The sequence below is a fragment of the Quercus robur genome, chromosome 2, assembly GCF_932294415.1.
Source record: "Quercus robur chromosome 2, dhQueRobu3.1, whole genome shotgun sequence".
In the NCBI taxonomy this organism is placed as follows: Eukaryota; Viridiplantae; Streptophyta; class Magnoliopsida; order Fagales; family Fagaceae; genus Quercus; species Quercus robur.
Genome location: NC_065535.1, coordinates 29,730,045 through 29,743,768, shown reverse-complemented (window position 1 = coordinate 29,743,768; position 13,724 = coordinate 29,730,045). Strand labels below are relative to the sequence as shown.

Sequence of the window (13,724 nt, the reverse complement as noted above, 5' to 3'; positions counted from 1 at the left end):
ACAACAACAACAAAAATCAAAATCACACAGAAATCAAAATCACAGAGAGAGAGAGAGATCGGTTCGTGGGTTTCTAGCGAAGTCGAAGGCTCTGGGTCAAAGATCGGTGGGTCAAAGGCTCTGGCTCTGGGTCGAAGGCTTTGGGTTCGTGGCGTGATCTGAGCTCTGGGTTCGCCGGCGAAGTTGAAGATTGGTTCGTGGGTTCGTGGCGCGAAGGCTCTAGGTCACCGATGAAGTCGAAGGCTCGTGGGTCGAAGGCTCTGGCTCTGGGTCGAAGGCTCTGGGTTCGTGGCGTGATCTGGGCTCTGGGTTCGCCGGCGAATTCGTGGGTTCGTGGTGCGAAGGCTCTGGGTCGCTGGCGAAGTCGAAAGCTCGTGGGTCGCCAACGATGGGCTCTCTCTTCTTCCTCTCTCTCTCTCTCTCTCTCTCTCTCTCTCTCTCTCTCTCTCTCTCTCTGTTTTCCGAAAAATGAGATTTGAAGGTAAAATAAAAACGGAAATGATTTTACACCCCAACACACGGTCAACTGAAAAGCATTTCCGGAAAATTTATTTTCCATGCGCAACCAAACACTTGCATTTACGGAAAAGTATTTCCGGAAGTGATTTGAAGCCAAAACAAACACAGCCTAAGTATACGTTTGGGTAGGAATGATTTCTCCTGCGTTTTTGTTTTTGTTTTTCAGCTCCTCTTATACTGTTAATGAGATATGAACAGTATATTTAGGCTTATGAACAGTAATTTTTTAATTTTTTTTTTAATTGTTTTTCGTTTTCAACAAAATAAGCAGTGTCCAAACGAATCCTTAATATTTATATATATATGTGGGACATAAAACCAAAAACATAAAAGATCTGAAATGGAGAATTGTTGTTTGTTAAGAAAAGTCTGTGATCGGAGGAATTGGATTCAGTCAGAGTTGGCGTTCTTGTAATTAGTTAATTGATATGGTGATATAGCTCTATTGGGAGCATGCTGAGCATATGGTGTCGTGGTGTAGTTGGTTATCACGTCAGTCTAACACACTGAAGGTCTCCGGTTCGAACCCGGGCGACGCCATTAGATTTTTTTACTCTCTTGCCTTTTTGTTTTTCTCCTTTTCATGTTTGTTCCCCTTATTTTTTTGATCCCGTCTCTTTTTGTCAATTTTTGATTGGTTGCTTAGTCCTTGTCAACGAGACCACGGCTTTCTTGTTGATCTCGTTTAAGGATTATAATGGGAAGTATGGAACATATGGCAACTTCTCAATTGCAACTGGATCCTAAAAGTTTCAAGTGCACTTAAAAGTCGAAAGACTGTCTCCAATCGACGTTAAATAGATGCTTTCATAAGAGATGCAAATCCTATGGATATTAAATTCAAATCAGACTTAAATATGAGCTCTTGCTGCTCCTACCACGTAATAATGTTCTAATAATGCATGCTTTATACTAAAAGTATAAACTTTAATATCATCACAAGCTGTATTTTGTACGATTTATAGAGGTTAGTTGCTTTCTCCTTTTTCATGTGTTCATTTCCTCTGAAAAAAAAAAAAAAAAAAAAAATGGTAGGAAGTGGCAATTGCACAGAACGGTGGGGAAAAGATTGAAAAGGTCATGACATGACATGTAACCTAACAGTACTCTCTCACAGACTAATGCCCATCATTTAGTTCTTCCTCACAATAAAGATGACAATGGTGGCTTGAATCCAAAAAGAAGGCACAATTTCATGCATTATTTGTTACATCATTCACAATGATGGTGGTATAATTGCTAAAATGATATTTTAGCAACCAAAACACTAAAATGTAGGTTACAATAATGGTTCTATAGTTTTAAAAAATGACAATTGAGTTACAGTAAACTAACAAAGATGCCAGCTTACTATAGTTACGAACTTATAAAAAAATTAATATTTTTTTTTTTTTTTTTTTTTTTTTTTTTTTTTTTTTCACCTCCTCTGACTCATGCTCTTTTAGCAAAATGCGAGATTAGGATGGTTCATATCAACACTGCATGAGCTTGTGGTGGTGGTTGAGATTGGCGACAATGGCGTTCGGGTGGTTGAGATCGCTGACAGGTGGTTGCTTCTCTTCCCTTCAATTTATTTATTTATTTTTATTTTTAACTTCTTTTGCTATGGCCAAAAATCTTTCTTTCTTATGTTGTGTTTAGTTATTGGTTGATTTAGGTTTGGGTTTGAAAGGTGGGATTTTGTGGTGGTTATCGATTTGATTTTGGGTTGGGGTTTGCGATGGTGGTAGGTGGGTGAGTTTTATTTTATGCATGGCTGGTGGGTGAATGGGTTTCAATTCATAGTGGTGGATGGTGGCTTGGGTTTTAGTTTGTGTAGTGGGTGAGTTTCGGTTTTTCTAGGTTGTGTAGTAGGTGGTGGCTGTGGCTAGTTGAATAGAGCTGGAGCTAGCTTAGAACTTAGATAGGTGGTTGTGATGTAGGAGTTATGGCTTGTGGGAGGCAACAATGGTGATTTTTGGATTTTTTGGTGGTAATGACAAGCGGTGGTCATGAGTGGTGGGTTTGTTGGTTGTTTTTTCTTGGGAGAAGAGAGAGACGCATAGAGTAAGAGAGAGAAAGAGACATAGAGGGAAAATAAAAAAGAATTAAAAAAGAATAAAGAAATAATATTTAGATGAAGTGGTAAAAAATTAAAATCTTTGATGTTACGTGTATTGTAAAGTAAGGTGTTAAAATAAAAAAAAAAGTAACATTTTGAGTTTCTAAAAGCTAAAAAATTTAGAACCATCACTTTGAATGCTCTTAGAAGCCATGCAATGTATACCTTCCAGCAATCACCCTGGAAGTGTACATTTTAGACCCATGCAAACCCAATAACAAGCCAGTTGGCTGGAAATTTCGACAGATTTACCACTGTCAACCTAGTTATACAAAGATCAATAAGCAGTAGTAAGCTAGTTCAATTTTTTCAATTTTGATATATGTGCAAAATCAAAATATCATTATTTCAAACAGGTTTTCCACTTAGGACCATCTGCTTCGCTGAATCTGCATTGAGGAAAAACCAAACATCCACATGATGGCAACCTATCTTATCTGATTGTATAATATTGCTAATCAAGTTGTAACAGCAAAGAAAAACACAACAATTAGTCCTACTTGCATGTCCCATCTTGGACTACTTCTCATATTACTCTTCACTTAAGAACCTCTCACGAGTTCGACTCCACAAAAAGGCTGGCCTGAGGATGCAATCCTGCTTCTTTCAGTGACGAAGACAGTTTCTCTGGGCCATAAACGACCCGAGGAAAGTTAGAGACAAGGCTATAATTCTCAGTTTCTAAACAGCCCAAAGAATCAACATAGTCATATAGAGATTGAATTGTTGAAGTACTGTGGAACCTCCTCTCCTTGCGTTCTCCATTAGGAAACCGTACCAAAACCTGGTTCAAGTAAAACACACAAAGGTATATCAGGGTTGGTGAATTTTAGTGAAGTCATATGTCCAAACTACTGAAAAAGGAATCAGAAGAATATATGTGATGTAGGTGCAGACACAGAATTTTATTAGATAATGCCTTCATAATAATAATAGTAATTTAACGAGGGAAGCAGGGGGGATGGGATAGGATGGGGGGATTGTTAGCAAATCATAAAGAACAAAATCATCTTTGTACAAACTCGAGGTTTTTACCTGTGTCACATTAGGTCCTTTCTCAGGTTCATCACCAAGAGACAAAGCTTTCTCCTGCCTCATTCTTGCTAATGCAGCCTCTTTCTCTGCAGCTTCACGTGCTGCTCTTTCAAGAGCCTCTTCTTCCTCCTTACGCTTCCTCTCAGCTTCAGCAGCTTCCCTCTCGAGGCGTTCTTGCTCTTCTCTCTTCTGGCGTTCCCTAGCCTGATGCAACATAGAAAAATGATAAGTCACTGCAAGAAAAGCTGCAACATAGTTCTTTCTAGGAAGTAAGACTTGGCTAGTAGGGAGAAAAGGGAAAGGAAGCATGCCATATGGGTCACACCAAACTGCATGACACAAGCAAAAACCCAGGTTAAAAGAGTTGCATACTTGATCAGCTTCAAGCGCTGCTTGGTAAGCAGCATCTTGCTCTTCCCTTAAGCGCATGTTGGTTCTTCTTTCTTCTGCTTCAAGTCTTCCTGCAACAAGAACAGGGGCACTTTCTTCAAGCACTTTCTGTAATATCGTGAGCATTTCTTCAGGAGATTTTGGTCCCTCAACCTGCAGAACATGAAATGATACACCAGTAAGTCCAAATTAAAAAAGAACAAGTTTTCCTATACAAAGGCAGTTTGATGAAGGGAAATTGCAAACATAGTGATTACAAAAGAAAAAGTTGTCCTGTGCAAAAGGTAAGGAAAGGAACATTGATGAGAAGGGAGATTGCAAATATAAAGTTCAATGAAACCAGAACATATCACCATTAATCATTCACAAGAACCTTCATAATCATTATAATATGTACAAGACAAGATACTTGAACATGATTTAACAAACACCTAACATAGAGTGAGGTAAATGGACTTTCATAGAATTATTTTTGCTAGTAACTTTCATAGAATTGTCTTAACACCTCTAATGTAGTGGTTGGCTGTGACACCATGAGAAGAAGAAAAAAGAAATCTAATGAAGCCATTAAATTGAGCTTTTAATGTCCATCATATGTTGGCCCCTTAGATAGATAAGAAAGGGTTGGTTTCCAGCATAAGATAATGTGAAGGAAATTTTTATAACTATATTGTTATCTATAATTTGACAGAAACCAGTTGTTGGACTTTGTATAATAGGAAGAGCAGCAAGCAGCTCCATCATATCTCCTATGGATGAAGAGAAGTATATAGAAAAAAAGTAGAAGAGCCCTAAGTTGGTCTTAGCTTCTTAATTTTTCATACTACTCCCTCTATCATGTTGCCAAACCCTTTATGCCTCTCCACCACATACCTAACAACTAAAGGACTAACATATAAAGGTGGAATCCCTTATTTATGTTGATGTCTTAGTTTCAGACCATATTCACCACTTTCATCAATCAATCCTCTACCTTCCCACCCAAGTAACATGCTTATCTCATCTTTTCTTTTATAGGTAAAATAACATCACTAAAAAAACACGAAAATGATGCAACCTAAGTAGACGGGATGTCTAAAAAGGAAGACCCAAATAGGGAGAAAGGAAAAATACAGAATTATGATCCTAAATTCAAATCAACAATTAAAGCTAACAATCTGAAGAAGTAGATCACTGCTAGCCTAACTCCCTTGCATGTTAAGACTGCAAAATAGAAACTTCAGCTGTACTATTGTGAGTTCTTTGCTTTACCAATAATAATAAAAAATCTATTGTGAGTGCTTTGCTTTCAAAAGTACATGTGTCACTTTCTCTCCAAAAACTCAACATGTAGGCACAAAGGAACAGCCCTCCAAATTTCGGACTGGACATTTTCCCCCCAAAAGCCCTTTCAATAATGAATCAGTCTCTAGCTCACCGCAAATGAGCACAATACAAGTGACCATAAATCTCTAGCTACCTCTCAATGTAGAAAGAGATGATCTATGAAATCCAAATTAGCTTTGAAAAAATTACACCAATCAGTAATTATTATGTCCCAACACAATCCTTGGTGTGCAATGTGAAGGGTTGAAACTCCTCCTCGTGTTGGCTTCTTTATTTAGTCCACAATGAAAGGGAAGATATCAACAATTGACAATTTGAGGAAAATGGGTATTATTATTTCGGATTGGTGGTGTATGTGCAAGTTCGATAGGGAGATTATAGACCACCTTTTCCTGCATTGTGATGTAAATATAGAGTTATGAGCTTTCATATGGATACTCCCAGGAATTGGTTGGATGGTGTAAAAGGGTACCAGAGTTGGTCTATATGGCAAAAAACAGTAGTTAGCTAGCTCAAGGAGTTGATGAATCCTAGGAGCCCTTCAATAGAAAATGAAAGAGATGATGAAGTCCAGAGATATAAGGACTTTAGAAGTAAATATCTCAACTTAATGACGCTAAATTCTTGTCCCAATAAGCACTACGTTTTCTCCAAATACACCTGTTAGACACAATGAAACCACTTTCAATATCCTCCAATACCTTCTCCTACCAGACCACCCCTGCCAAATTTTTAACATCTCCCACACTGAAAACTGTATCACCTAAGAAACACCAAATAAACAATATCATAAACCACAATTCCCAAGCCACTTCACAATGTAGGAAAAAAAAAAGATTCACATCCTCCCCATATCTTTTACAATAAAGCACCACTCCATGATAATTATACCTCACTTTTGAGTGGAAAGACCATCCAATTGTTCATCTTAAGTTGTAGCTAGTGGGAACACTATTTGAGTTGCAACAAGCTCTTTCGCCATCTTCCAGTCTAGTTTTAGACATTTTTGCGTTTATAGATAGTTTGTTTCTTGGGTTTTTTTCCCTCTTTTTTCTTCTCTAGAGTGTCCGTGGTTTATTCACTGTGTACTTGGGCCTCAACCTTCTTTTTATATCAATGAATTTCTTTTCTTACTATTTTTTTTTTTTAAAATTAAAAAAAAAAAAGGGGATACCCCAAGATACACTTGAGGATGGAGTAAATAATTAGACCTGATGACAGGAAATTCATAGTTTAAAATAGGTGAAGGGTCTTCTGTTGCAATATGCCAGGACTAGTGGCATCTTAACGTGTTTTGTATTTTAAATATGGTACAAGAGTAGTATATGATGCTAGCAACATTAAGGCCAAAGCTTCAAGCTATGAAGCACGGAAACTTGATTTAGGGTGCTGTACATGTATCGTATCCGTGTCGTACTGGTGTCATACTAGCTGTTTTATGTTATAATTTTTCAGAAATTGCTCATGTCACCGTGTTGTACCCATGTCCGTGTCCGTGCTTCCTTTCAAGTGACTTGAAGGGTAAGGAATGGTGCTGGCCCCCTGCTAGATCAGATGCTTCAGTGAATTTTCAGTCCAAATTAACCATGTTGCAGAAAAAGCCGAAGACAGACCAATCTAGCAAGCATCTAAAACTGGCAGTTAATCAAGCTTAGATAGGTGCGATGCAATTAATCAAGAAGAGCTGTAGTAAACCGCTCTAAGCTAGCTTAATTCTCATTGACGATCATGAGATATGCCTTTATGACAAGGGACTCAATGTTGTGGGGTTATGCAGGGGACTCAACCTGTGTACTTTACAGATATTTTAGGAGAGTAGAAACCACTTGTTTTTTAAATGTTCATTTACCACAACAATTTGGGGGAAGGTCACGGATATGTGCTTGATATTCAATCATATCTCTGAATGGGATTGGTTGGTAGATTGGGGACTTAAAAGTTGGACTGGAAGGAGATTGAGGGCTATAATCTACAAACTGGCCTAAGGTTCTGCAGTTTATCAAATTTAATTCCAAATGAATGTTGTCATTCATGGTGATCAATGCAAAACAGAGGAAAGTATGCTCCATTATATCAAATGGGAGGTGAAGTCTCGTGTTAATGCGCAAGGAAATTTTAAGAAATCCTCTCTTGACAGATCGTTTTTTCATTCTTGGGGGATGTCAACCTTTGTTCTGCCTGATTTACATCAAAATGAGATGGCTTTGGTTTGGTACTGGCAGCTGCCGTATGTTTATGCTGTGTACGCCTTTGTTTTGTATTTGTCATTTTGTCCTCAAAACTAGTCATCACATATGTTTTGTTAGACAGGCAGATGTATTTTTTACTTTAGTGCCTTGGTGGTTTTTAGTGTTCTGGGTTGTATTGAGCTTTTGGCTCTGGGTTCGTTTCAGAGTGTGTAGTATTTTGTAACTGAGCTTTTAGTGAGTTGTGCAAACAAAGTTTTCTTACTGATAAAAAAGAAGACTCACTCTACCATGCAAATTCCATCAGCAACCAACAAACACATTCTACTGGAATTCACCACTCCATAAACCTACTCTTGAATAGACCCATAATCTCAACTTTTGTAATAAACTGATCTATTGACACAAATAATTTAAAACCTTAATTTGTCATACACAAGCTTCAAACAAGATGCCAATTTTTGTCTTAACCATAAGCTTGTGAGAACTTTTGCCATATTAAACAATAAGACAAGGCAAAAAGAGGTCAAGTCTATGCCGAATTCCAGTAGAGCTCTCAGAGAGGATTGGCTATCCATTGACAAGTAGCAGAACAAAACAGCAAAGCACTTATCATTGACAAATAGGAGCATAACCTCCAACATTACATATACCAATATCCATTCCTCTTCCAACTATCAATTCTGCCATGCTTATTTTGCGACTAAACTCGAGATGAGCACTTCCTACTACAGAATAAAGAGGCACTACTTCAACCTACAATTTTGTCTCCTCATCCCACAGAGCAAGAATGATTCTGTCACTGTCAAGCTTTGTTTGAAATTCAATCAAACAGTCTAATGACATGAAATTGTTAATTCCAAAGGACATGCTATGGTTTATTTATTTGGTATGTTTCACGTGCAGCCGTTGAGTTTTGATCCCAAGACGTCATCATCCACCCTATGGGAGAAGGAAGCGACATTTACCTGTTTAAGCTGGAGCTCCTTGGCACATGGTATGGTTCAATTATGCATTCAACTGATAACAATTTTCAATTTTAATTTCCATATGTCAACAACAACTATCATACCTTACTCCCAACCTTTGGGGGTTGGTTATGCTGTTATGGATCAACAACAAATTAGTCAGGTCAGCCACATGTATTGTTTTCCGCTATCCTACTCTATCCAAAGTCATACTCTATCACATCCTAAATTGACATGTCCTCTTTTACTATTTCTACTAATGTTATTTTTGGTTTTCTTCTATATTTTTTCATTCCCTCAACTTGAATCGATTCACTCTCTCAATGGTGCATTAATCACTCTCCTCTCCTCTGAATACGACCAATCTCTAACAACAAATTAACAAGAGCAACTAAACAATTAGCTCCTAAGCAAATTCTATAGAGATTCAGATACCATAAATTCAAGTGGAACTTAAAACTGGTACGTACCTGCTGGAGCAATGCGATCCTCTGATTCGTAGCAGCCATTACCACAGCACAGAAAGGAAATCTCGAGGCTTTCAAGCTATTACTCATCTTGAACCCTTCGCTAGCTCTAATATTTCCTCCCCACGCCACGAAGTTCTCGTTCACAAACGCCGCTAAAGCCTCCGAACACAGCGTTCTCTCGCAGAACAAAGGCGTGTCAGGATGATCCGGCGAGTGCAAATACACAAACAACAGCTTGAACTCGTTCCTCGACCTCTGAAGCGCGTCCATGAACCCTTGGCTCACGAAATTCGGCCTCGTCATTGTCGTCGTACCGTAATCTCTCTCAAACGCCGCCACGAACTCCATAGCCTCCGATGCCGCAGCCGATAACGGAACCAACCGAGCCGACGCCTCGCTGTTCCGGCCCGAACCGGAGCCCAACCCAACCATTCCCATGGAATACGAGAGAACACCACCGGCGGCCCATAAACCAAGCCCAATTGCGCCGGAAATCAAATTCAGACTACCGGAAATCACCGAAATCGGCAGAGTCACGATCTTCCACGCCAAACCGGGTCCGGCAGCCGCTTCAGATCGCTCCGATGCTCCAAAACGAGGAGGTTCTAAACTTGACCGCGTGACACCTCGACCTCCGCCATTGTCGCCGGAGGATGTAGCGACTGCCGGCGTGGATGTGGAATTCTCCGGCGGAGTGGCGGTGTTCGTGGAGGTGATGGACGAGATCGCGAGCTCGAGGTCCCAGCCATGAGCGGCGAGAATCTCCGTGCACAAATCGGGATCTTCGAGGCCCGTGATCGCTTGGAAATACGCTAATTTGTCGCCTACATCAACCATATCTGTACGGAAACCTAGCTCTCTCAAGAAATTAGGTGTTTGTATTCTTCAACAAAAAATGGTTCACAAAAATCACAGTTCGTTACAGAAAGAGAAATGAAATTTGAGTTTCTCTCACAAAAAATCGGAACGGAAGGGACTGACTGGAAGTCTGGAATGTTCTTTGAAAGAAATGGGATTGAAAAATGTACTAATTATTTATTATTATAATACATACTAGTTTGGCCCTTGGACATGACGGAATTAACTAAACTGCCACACTTTCAATGGCAAAGAAGACGAACCGAGTGGGTTCGTACGTGTATCTCCAACTCAAATTGTCTACTTAACCGACAACGGGGCAAAGGATAAACGACGCCGTTTTTGTATTGAACTTTTGTGGGCCAAGAAAATGGGATGGGGAGCGCTTTTCAAAGTCTCCTGAAAGCTGAAGTTGTCCTGCGAATAGGCCCAATAGCCAAAGCCTGCTGTTTATCTTCTTTTGGTCAGAGCTTAACCAGTGGAAAATAGGGGACGAATCATGAAAATGAAATGCATTGGACTCACCCATTTTGCTATTTATTACCTATGTACTAAAATATATGTATATAATAATGTTTTTAAATTTTTTTGTTTATTTGGTAATGAAAATGTAAAAATACTTCAATTTTACTAAACTTTGGTATTTTTATTTAGTGATATAATAATTGTTTATTTTGTCAAGTTATATCAATATTATCCACGGAAATCTTGGACCTCAAAGCCCAAACATAAGTCAACCTAAAGTAAATGAAGCCAATGATGGAAAGGTGATGGATATGGAATTTGTGGAAAGCAAGGCAGCTGTAATGGATCATCAATACGCTGATATAAGGGATGTCCCACTTTTTCAGCAACATATGGAACATGGGGATTCCACACAATCACGCTTTAATATTGGTTGGGTGGAAACTAATAAAGCAAATAAGTGTAGGAAAAGTGAGATGAAAAGGAAAACATCAAGTGTTGACTTGGGCTTAACTAGGCCCACGCAAGAAGAAGGGGCTTGGCCCAAAGGAACATGGACTAGAGTTAGTAGACCGGTAATGGGAAAGGAGGAAACACTAGAGCAGAAGGAAGGGCCCAAAAGGAAAAACACTACGTAGAAAATAGAGGAAGGTCTAATGGAGAGAAAAGAAAAAAGGGTTAGACTTAAGCAGGAAACAAAAAACTTCAGCTTGCTACTGGCTTCGGAATTTGGATCGGTGAAGGTTGCTGGGCAGCCCTGCTGAGTCTAATGAATCTTTTAAGCTGGAACTGCCGGAAACTTGGGAACCTCCGGACAGTTAATGCCTTAAAAGAGGTAATAAAAAAAGATCCCAAACGAGTCTTCCTTATGGAGACAAAGTTGAACATGGAATGGATGATTATGGTCTGGGATAAATGTGAGTTCAAGAATGGATTTTTTGTGTCTAGCAATGGCGCAAGTAGGGGTCTAGCGCTGCTATGGAAGGAGGAGATTCAGTTAGACATCCAAATTTACTCACAAACACACATTGATGCACTTGTGGAGGGAGAAGCAAATTCGAGTTGGTGACATGTTACGGAATTTTACTACAATCTAGATAAATTGAAGTGGTCAGAATCTTGGACAAAACTAAAACAGCTGAGCCACACGTCTTCCCTACCATGGTTTGTTATTGGGGATTTCAATGAGCTAACAGGGATGTCCGAGAAGGAAGGAGGTAGCTCTAGACCACGGCAACAAATGATGAAGTTTGTGGAGACAATTGACTATTGCAGATTAAAGGACAGTGGACTTATAGGTCCACGTTTTACTTGGCTGTACTAGAGAAGGGATGGGACTCAAATCCGTGAGAGGCTTGATTGAGCATTGGACACGATTGAATGGATAAACCGGTTTCCATCCTTTGATTAGTATACTTTGATTATTGTCCTGATTAGTATGCTCTGTGGTTTGTAGTTGGTACATTACGTGGATCCTCTATATTAGGTTTTATAAAGGAGAAGCTGGTAAGAATGGTGAGGTCAAAGGCATGGCTAGGTCTTTATATAATAATTGCCGAGGTTGGTAGGGCGTATGAACATGCATTGAGAGAATCTGAGTAGCTTCTTTCTGTGAACCTTCCATAGATTGGAGTTGTAGCAACAACTGCTTTTTCTCTTTTTCTTTTTGTCCAATAAGAGGAAAGGAGACAGACAAGTCCTTGACTGTAGAAGCAATGATTTCCAATTCCTGTTCAACTACCTTGATTTTCTTCTTCAAATTTTCAATAAGAGAATTGGAAGATGAAAAAGTATGAGTGACTGCTTTAGCCATCCTTTGCTGGTTATCCAAGATTTTTGAAAGGACTTTGTTTTGTGCTACAACATTTTCCGCTTGCCAATTTAAAGCTGCTTCTGTTGAAGAGACCTGTTTCTTGGTTCCATCTGAATTAGTTCCAACAGTATTTTTTATTTTCCAGACATGTTTGGTATTGGTTTGGGGGTGGTCAAAGCTTTCTAATGGAGGAAAGTTCTAAGAATAGGAAGGCGAGGCTTGGTCAAACATGTAACAGGGGGAAGGTTCTTGTTTTTGAGTTTGTCCAGTAGGAAGGGGTTGGTATTTTGAGTTTTGGGGAAGAACTTTCTGGTAGTATGGGATTAATGGAGATTTCTGGTTTTGGTCATGATTTTCTTTACATGGAGGGGTAGAGGGAGAGGTTTGCCTTTTGGTTCTGGGATAAAAAACATAATAATCAAACTTTCCAGAAGGTTCTCCTAGAAGGTCAACTTCTGGATCTCCTGCTTTGTATCTTTCTTTGAGCTTTTGCTGGGAAGATCTTTTCTTTCTCCTGGGATAATCTTCTTCAAAAACTTCTTCCTCCTGGCAGTTAACACAATCACAAATGTCCCACCAAATGTGACCAGAGGGTGATTTCCCTTCATAACAAGGCTTTCCGTCTTCTCGAAATGCTTTGATTTGAAGTATCTCATATTTCGTAATCCATGATTCTGGAAAAAGAGAAGTCATCTGATCTTTGCTGGGTTGTCTTGGGACAAAAGTACACATGGGTGTCATTCCCGGATCAACTTGAATCAGCAACGCATCATTGGATTGGGCTATGTCTGGAACCGCAATGTTAAAAGCATGATTCTGAAGTTTATAAGCCAGCTGGTAGTGAAGTGTGGTAGCAAATGTATCCTGTACTTGAGAAGCTCCTGTAATTTGGACTTGTACTTTAAGAGCATCACAAAGATGGGGATCCTTGAGAGACATTGAAGTTAGGAAAAAGGGTAACAAAAATTGTTCCCGCATTTAAAGTGGTCTGGACCGTCCCTATGACAACATTTTGATATTCCAGAAATCTGGAATCAAGAAGTGAAATTCTAGAGACTACAGGGAGTCCCTTTCTTCCATGGAAAGTTAGAGCCAACCTTACTGCTCCAAAGTGAAGGTGTGTGTAGCCCTGTTTCTGCCATGGGATTACAAATTCTCTAGGAAGGGCAAGGGTGATGAAATTTTCTGTTTCACTTGCTGGAATATTATACTGGTCAAACTTAGAGGCTTGGACATACTCCTTTACAGTAGAAGACTAAGAAGGACCTAACAATTTTTTTATGGATTTTTTGAAAGAGACTTGAGGTTTATTAAACACAGTATAAGGATTTACAATAGGAAAATCAGTAATAGGGATTTTACTATCCTCAGGTACATGGGAAATTTCGTACAAGTAGTCTAGCCTATTTGCAGTAGACTTTCGAAGAGAAAGGTCAAAAACAGATTTAGTGGTATCAATTACTTCCAAAGATGGACTTGCCATGATAGTTTCTGATAGAAAGAACTATTTACCAAAGACCTGTCAGGACTAAAACACCAACTTCAGGCTTAGACATCCACAAGGAGACTATGGCAAATAAGATTCTCTAAGGA

At 39.3% G+C, this 13,724-nt stretch overlaps 1 protein-coding gene and 1 non-coding gene across 2 annotated transcripts; one reads left to right on the top strand and one right to left on the bottom strand.

The window, feature by feature from the left end:
- Window positions 1-985: 985 nt before the first annotated feature.
- Window positions 986-1,059, top strand: TRNAV-AAC (transfer RNA valine (anticodon AAC)). The gene has a single exon. It is a non-coding gene; the product is annotated as a tRNA-Val (tRNA).
- A 1,857-nt stretch (window positions 1,060-2,916) lies between these two features.
- On the bottom strand, window positions 2,917-10,068 carry LOC126713245 (plant UBX domain-containing protein 10). Its single transcript, XM_050412950.1, has 4 exons — window positions 8,996-10,068; window positions 4,028-4,198; window positions 3,656-3,859; window positions 2,917-3,404 (listed from the first exon to the last, which is right to left on the bottom strand). Exons 1-4 carry the CDS (start codon window positions 9,830-9,832, stop codon window positions 3,174-3,176), a joined length of 1,443 nt encoding a protein of 480 aa, XP_050268907.1. The 5' UTR covers window positions 9,833-10,068; the 3' UTR covers window positions 2,917-3,173.
- Between the last annotated feature and the right edge of the window lie 3,656 nt (window positions 10,069-13,724).